The 6,808-nt window shown below is 33.9% G+C and overlaps 1 protein-coding gene across 2 annotated transcripts; it reads left to right on the top strand.

Annotated features, from left to right (window-relative positions):
• Positions 1-793: 793 nt before the first annotated feature.
• On the top strand, positions 794-6,505 carry LOC109794276 (E3 SUMO-protein ligase SIZ2). Of its 2 annotated transcripts, none has more exons than XM_083072476.1 (8): positions 794-1,692; positions 1,771-1,884; positions 2,887-2,960; positions 3,086-3,193; positions 3,834-3,995; positions 4,078-4,356; positions 5,641-5,810; positions 6,258-6,505. In XM_083072476.1, the coding sequence occupies exons 4-7, from the start codon at positions 3,185-3,187 to the stop codon at positions 5,677-5,679; spliced, it is 489 nt and encodes a 162-aa protein (XP_082928602.1). In that variant the 5' UTR covers positions 794-1,692; positions 1,771-1,884; positions 2,887-2,960; positions 3,086-3,184; the 3' UTR covers positions 5,680-5,810; positions 6,258-6,505. The 2 variants fall into 2 exon arrangements, with proteins under 2 accessions (XP_082928602.1, XP_082928603.1); XM_083072477.1 differs by lacking the exon at positions 6,258-6,505 and having other exon boundaries at positions 858-1,692; positions 4,078-4,182; positions 4,259-4,356; positions 5,641-5,659.
• The last annotated feature ends 303 nt before the right edge of the window (positions 6,506-6,808 follow it).

Genomic DNA, 6,808 nt, shown 5'->3' with positions numbered 1-6,808 from the left:
CGGGGACCCGAAAGATTGATAGAGTGAGAATTTTGATAGAAACAATGTTGATGCCAAGTAGATAATAAACTTCAATGAATGTGTTATGCAAGTACATTACTTGATTACATGTGGATGATAAGTACCGAACTTTGGTACAAATGTTGTGGATGTTAAGCATGTATTGAACTTGAATGCATGAGTTAGGGATGGACCAAACTTTTGGTGATGCAAATGACAAGTATGCATTGGACTTGAATGGATGTGTTAAACAAAGTATTAGACATTAATGTGAACAATGTGGGTGTTGGACAAGTATTGGATTTGAATAGATATACCAAACTATGATATAATGAATGTCAACCATGTGTTAAACTCAAATGTAGATGATATAAATGTCAGACAAGTGCGAGACTTTATATGCAAGTGATGAATTTGAATGCATGTATTAGGAAAGTACCAAACTTTGATGCAAACAAAGTGGATGCCAAGTGAGCATTGGACATGAACGAACACTTCTCACATTTTAATACAAATCAAATGATTTAATTTTCAAGCCTCTATCAATCTTTCGGGTCCCCGCGCCCATGTTTTTAATTTTCAAGCCTCTATCAATCTTTCGGGTCCCCGCGCCCACGTTTTTAATTTTCAAGCCTCTATCAATCTTTCGGGTCCCCGCGCCCACGTTTTAATTTTCAAGCCTCTAACAATCTTTCGGGTCCCCGCGCCCATGTTTTTAATTTTCAAGCCTCTATCAATCTTTCGGGTCCCCGCGCCCACGTTTTTAATTTTCAAGCCTCTATCAATCTTTCGGGTCCCCGCGCCCACGTTTTTAATTTTCAAGCCTCTATCAATCTTTTGAGCCCTCATGCTCACTCTTTTAATTTTCAAGCCTCTATCAATCTTTCGAGCCCCCGTGCTCACTCTTTTAATTTTCAAGCCTCTATCCATCTTTCGAGCCCCGTGCTCACTCTTTTAATTTTCAAGTCTCTATACTCACTCTATCAATCTTTCGAGCTCTCGTGTTCACTCTTTTATGCTTCAAACCTCTATGCTCACTGTATCAATCTTTCGAACCCCCGTGTTCACTCTCTTATGTTTCGAGCCCCGCACTCATTCTTTTATGTTTCAAGCCTCTATGTTCACTCTATCAATCTTTTGAGCCTCCGTGCTCACTCTTTTAATGTTTCGAGCCCCCGTGCTCACTCTATCAATGCTTTGAGCCCCCGCGCTCACTCTTTTAATATTTCGAGCCCCACGCTCATGTTTTTTAATGTTTCGAGCCCCACGCTCATGTTTTTTAATGTTTCGAGCCCCTGTGCTCATATATCTCTAAACTTTAGACGAAATTGGTATTTTCTTTACTTATATTTTACTACGATAATATGCAACAAGAGTTGTTTATATTATCTAGTAAAATTAAGTAAAGAGGGGCAACTGTAGCAACATTGTCTCACTCTCACTCTTGCGCTGTTTCAAGTTTCAGTCATGGCTTCTCATATCTGTCCCACGTAGCTTCAATGGTTGCGTCTCTTCAATTTCAATTTTAGGGTTTTGATTTTTTCGTTCATACTTCACAGATTCATAAAATGTAGTCCCATCGTAGCCTGTGCTTCCGAGGGAGACAATGGTAGCACCAGCTCCTTTCTATCTAGGACCCAAACCTACGCCTTTCTCAAGCAACAGTTGCAAGTCGCTGCTGCTAAATCTGAGGTTTCTTAGTTACTCTTGTTTCAAATTGGAAGACAAAACGCTAATGCCTAAACATCATATTTTGCTTCTTTTCTTTAGGATTACAAGGAAGTAGCTAGGATTCGTGGCTTGTTGAAGCTGTTTGAGGAGGAGGAGCCTGCTTTGCGTCTCAGGAGACTCTTGAAGGAAGCAGTTGCTGAAGAGAGATTCCAGGTCTCTATTTATTATGATTGTGTGGCTCCACTTTTCTTAAATTATTCTTTCAATTTTGTGTGAGATCAATGCACTCCAACATACTTTCTATTATTAGGTGAATTTCATAACTAATTTGTGCTCACTCTCTATTTAGTGAGACTCATGTGAAATTCTTGTATTAAGGTAATGTTTTGTATGTATTATGATCCATGACATTTGCTTGGAGTGACCATTCTATTGTTCCTGCTGGGAATGTGTTCTGTTCCATGTGATAGCTTTGTATTTTTGTTCTTTTTGTATTCGAGTGAACAGGGAGACAATAGGAAGTTAGGAAAACTAATATTGAAGAGCAAAAATAGATTTTGTTGTATTTAACATAAGCTTCAAAACATAAAGGGATCACAAAAGAAAGAATGAAAAAAAAGAAATATACCTATATTTTTCCAGAGCAAAGCTCCTACAGAATACACCTATACCCTCAGCCTAGATCTGAACATGAGAAAAGTTTATGCAGTCTAGCTAGCAACTTGTAATTTCATCAAGGAAGTTTTGTGTTGAATATAGGAATATGCTAAACTCATTCCTCCACTGATGCTAGTTGCTAGGATTGACATTGAATCAAAATTGTCCACCACCAGAAAATAATTACAACCAAAGAACCCAACTGTTAATAAGTTGGTTATTGTAACAATTTATAAAATAAACATATAATCTACTAATTGACTATATATGATTTATAAAAGACATGTAGTTTTCATGTCAAAACAGGGGCGTATGTAGGTTGGTGGAGGATGCAGTGGCCACTGTATGCAGACCTGTAGGTCAATGGTATGTTTTAAGTCATGTGTTCCTTGCTAATTTGGAAATAGGTTTCTTGTTGGCTGTCTAGTTTTAATTTCCATGGTATGTTATGCATCTAGGAGCATGTCATTTTAAAGTAAAACACGAAATATGTTTGCAATGATTGTCTTGTGACTGTCTTTGAAATTTGTTCTCATTGGTTTGATTATGCTTATATAGGTGTTCCCGTTCGTGCAACTGACAGACCTGGTTCCCAATTGCTTGGTGCTAATGGTCGGGATGACGGTCCAATTGTAAGTTTATTCTCATTTATCGACTTAGTTATGACTTGTCAAACTATTTAAAATTGTTAGACATGTGTTCATTTACTATTTGAATTGGTTTTATTAAATTTCTTACTGTACTTCTATTTTGTCAGATCACGCCATATACAAAAGACGGAATTAATAAGATTTCCTTAACAGGAAGTGATGCTCGCATTTTTTGTTTAGGGGTTCGTATTGTTCGAAAGCGCAGTATGCAGCAGGTAGATTGCATTCAAAGCTTGATAAATTTACAAGCAAACTTTTAAATTACTGTTGGTTCCTTAATCCAGCCTTGTGGCATTGGAATAGTAAAGTTTGAAGTATCTCCCTGTTTGAAGTTTGGCCAATGTTCCTAATGTTAGTCTTTTATGGTTGATTTATTAAAAGTTAGAAATTTGAAATAATTTGTCATGCTTTTTTATTATCTTTCATGAAGATGTTTGTTCAGCCATTGTAAATTGGAAAGCACAGGTATGGGCCTCATAAAGTGATGCTTTTATTCTAAAGTAAGTTAAAATATTCTCATTTTTTCTTGAGCAGTATTTTTGCTTAAGTTGTCTGGCTTGTGAGACTTTTTTTTAAATAAGGAATGTTGAATTTTTTCACATAATAATAACTAGATCTGGTTTGGATTTTGACCAAATTTGCTGGTTTTAATTGGTCGTGTCTGGTTCAACTCTCAATCCAGTTTTGGTTATTACAGATGAGAAGCCCGATTGTCAACTATTGAACCAACCGCCAATCTGTTATTTGATGTTGGTCTTACATTTTTGTTGCTACTTTTGTTGTGAATGTTTACAACAGTTGCTCCCTTCCATTACTGTTATAAGTTTGTTAAATAGTTGAGTTTTTGTTATCTAGATCCTAAACTTAATTCCAAGGGAATCTGATGGCGAGCAATTTGAAGATGCTCTTGCACGTGTTTGCCGTTGTGTGGGGGGCGGAAATGCAGCTGATGATGCCGATAGTGATAGTGATTTGGAAGTGGTTTCAGATACTTTCACTATCAACCTTCGTTGTCCTGTAAGGCTTTCATCAATAGATGAATTATTTTAGCAATTCATGAAGTCCTACTAAGTGTTTTTATATTTGGTGAAACTTTTAGATGAGTGGTTCGAGAATGAAGGTTGCTGGAAGATTGAAACCCTGTATTCACATGGGCTGCTTTGATCTTGAAGTTTTTGTGGAGATGAATCAGCGATCAAGGAAGGTAGGATTCCAACAGATGGTGCATGATTTGTCACATGTAGTTGTTGCTTGGATAATCTTTTATGTCACTGCAACAGGCAAGGGCACCCCGATAAGACATGTTTCGGGCAAAAGCAAGATGTTATTGGGCTTGCTAGAAGGGATTCCTACCATGTTGAAGGGTGAAGTGGCAATGGTAATGTATTGATGATCGAAATACCTGAAATATATGGATTATTATTCCTACCATAAAAAAGTATCACTTTAATATAATTTTAGTATAAATTATATTCCTACATGTTGAAGGGTGAAGTGGCAATGGTAATGTATTGATGATCGAAAATATATGGATTATAATTTTAAATTATCACTAAATTATAATGTATTAATAAATACTATTTCAAGAATATATGGTGAAGTGATTTGATAAATACTTAAAATTACTTGAAATATATGGATTATTATTTCTCAATTTATAATATGAACGCTTTTTTAAAATATTTTTAAATCTATTTTTTAAAATAATAAAAATGCATTGATATTATGTAGAATAAAGTGCATTAGTTGACGGTTTAAAACTGTAAAAAAATGTGAAGAAAGTAAAAAAATTCTTTTTTTTTGGCAATTTAAAACTGTTAGAAAATGTAAATAAGAGAAAAAAATGCAATTTTATGGCGGTTTAAAACTGTTAGAAATGTTGAATTAAGAAAAATTTTAGATACATTTTGTAGCGGTTTTAAACGCTTAGAAACTAATACATAAAAATGCATTTTGTGGCGGTTTTAAATTGCCACAAAGTGATTGGATTTTCTTATTTTTTCCAGCCATTCAAAAGGTCTTTACCAGCACCCACTTTAAATGTCACTAATAGTTTTACCGACCCCAAATACACTGGCCATAATCTAATTGCCGGTAAAGATATTAATGGCCATTTGTATGATCGCTAAATACCATAAAAATTGCCACAAAAAATCATTTTTGGTGTTGTGAAAAGTGACATTGCCTTGACTAATTTGAATCAACTTTATTGAGTAAATTCATTTAAAGGGACCAAAAATTTCCAATACTAATATTAGGTGACATTTTATTCACATTGAGATGCCTTTAGATTATATGATAAGAATGTGTATGTGAAAGTGAAAGGGAAAGCTACAATTTGGACTTGAGAGGATCAGAACTAAAAGGCCTATAATATAATAAAGAAAAAATAATTTTCTAACGTGTTTTTAATCTCATTACATCTCACTAGACGGACAACATGTAGCTTCTGATTTTCCCATCAGTTACGTGCAGTAAGAGTCCTTGAAAATGCAGGTGTTAAAAATTCGAAGGAAAGACTTTAATGGCTACAATGATGACATATTCCTAAATTTGCCCATTGTTTCCAAATGTATATGTACATAAAACCTCTTTTAACTTGTTTAAAAATTTATATTGAACCATGTTGCATAATGTAACAAGACTGCTATTGATACAACAGAATCCAAGTCTCCCAAGTTCGCATGTAATCCACAAATAGGAGAGACGAAAACATCCAATAGCACTGCTACATTTGGTCATGCTGCCAGAATAAGATGTTCAAAAGTATCTCAACTTGGAATCTGTGTTCAAGAAACCGCAGGCACTCCTCCCGAGTCTCATTTTATTAAGGTAAAAAAATTCTTTGGACAAAGTTGGTATGCATTTCTTTTTTGTAGCTTACAATGCTTGCATAACCTTTTGGTAGGTTCTTATAATTAGTGTACTAAATTTTAATTAACGTTTGAAATGGGAACCTAAGGTAGGCCAAACAAGTATGGGAAAAAGACAAAACCATCGAGAAACCAATGAGCAAAATTCTAATTGCGCAATCTAAGACAATCAATGAACAAGCTAATATTTTAATTATTATTTTTATATTTTTAAGAATTCACTTTAAAAGATCTATCTTTCTTTAAAAAATATTTATAAAATATATATAAATATAAATATTTTTTCAAAACACTTCTCTAAAATATTTTTATTTTTTTTTTATCAAAATACATTATTATTAAATTGTCTTTCGTAATATTGTTTTTGACTTATAGTCCCTTTTTTCTTAAATTAACCTTCATGCAGGAAGCAGAGTCGGCCACACTTGATGCAATATTCAAGTCTAAGTTGGGAAGTGTATGATGTTGTAATCTGGCTATTCGTTTTGGATTCATTTGGTTCTATGTTTAATTACTCATTTTGTTACCAAGTTGTATAAAGCTTTGAGTGCTCATGTAATGCTTAAGGTCATATATGTCCATGTATTTGTATATGATTGGTGACAGTTATCCTTTATATTGAAATAAATCTGGATGAAAAGACTATTAATTTAGTCATCTGTGAGAGGATATATATAGAAGAGTAGGTTTCCATTAAAATTGGAAGAATCTGTAAATAGATGCATGGCTAAAATGTGATTCATTTTTTCTAATATTGTTTTTGATGCAATAAAGCACCATCTTTTTATATGTTAAAATATTGTGGTTTGTATACTTGTCCTTTTTATTTTTCTTTTAAATTCAAGAGTGCATATTGCATACCAGAGGATTATTTCTTTTAATGGTTTGCAATTTAGTTTACGTTTATCTTTGTTTGAGGAAAATATGGATCAGTTTTTTTTGTAGTAAAGGAACTTG

Source organism: Cajanus cajan, chromosome 4 (genome assembly GCF_000230855.2).
Source record: "Cajanus cajan strain Asha chromosome 4, NIPB_CcT2T_4, whole genome shotgun sequence".
Classification (NCBI taxonomy): domain Eukaryota; kingdom Viridiplantae; phylum Streptophyta; class Magnoliopsida; order Fabales; family Fabaceae; genus Cajanus; species Cajanus cajan.
Note: the sequence above shows the minus strand (reverse complement) of the source record. Positions and strands in the feature narration are given on the sequence as shown.

Excerpts from the sequence above, each read along its gene's own strand:
- LOC109794276 (XM_083072476.1), top strand. Across the intron at positions 3,996-4,077 it reads CTATCAACCTTCGTTGTCCT|ATGAGTGGTTCGAGAATGAA; the intron begins GTAAGGCTTTCA and ends TGAAACTTTTAG. Across the intron at positions 4,357-5,640 it reads TGAAGGGTGAAGTGGCAATG|AATCCAAGTCTCCCAAGTTC; the intron begins GTAATGTATTGA and ends TTGATACAACAG.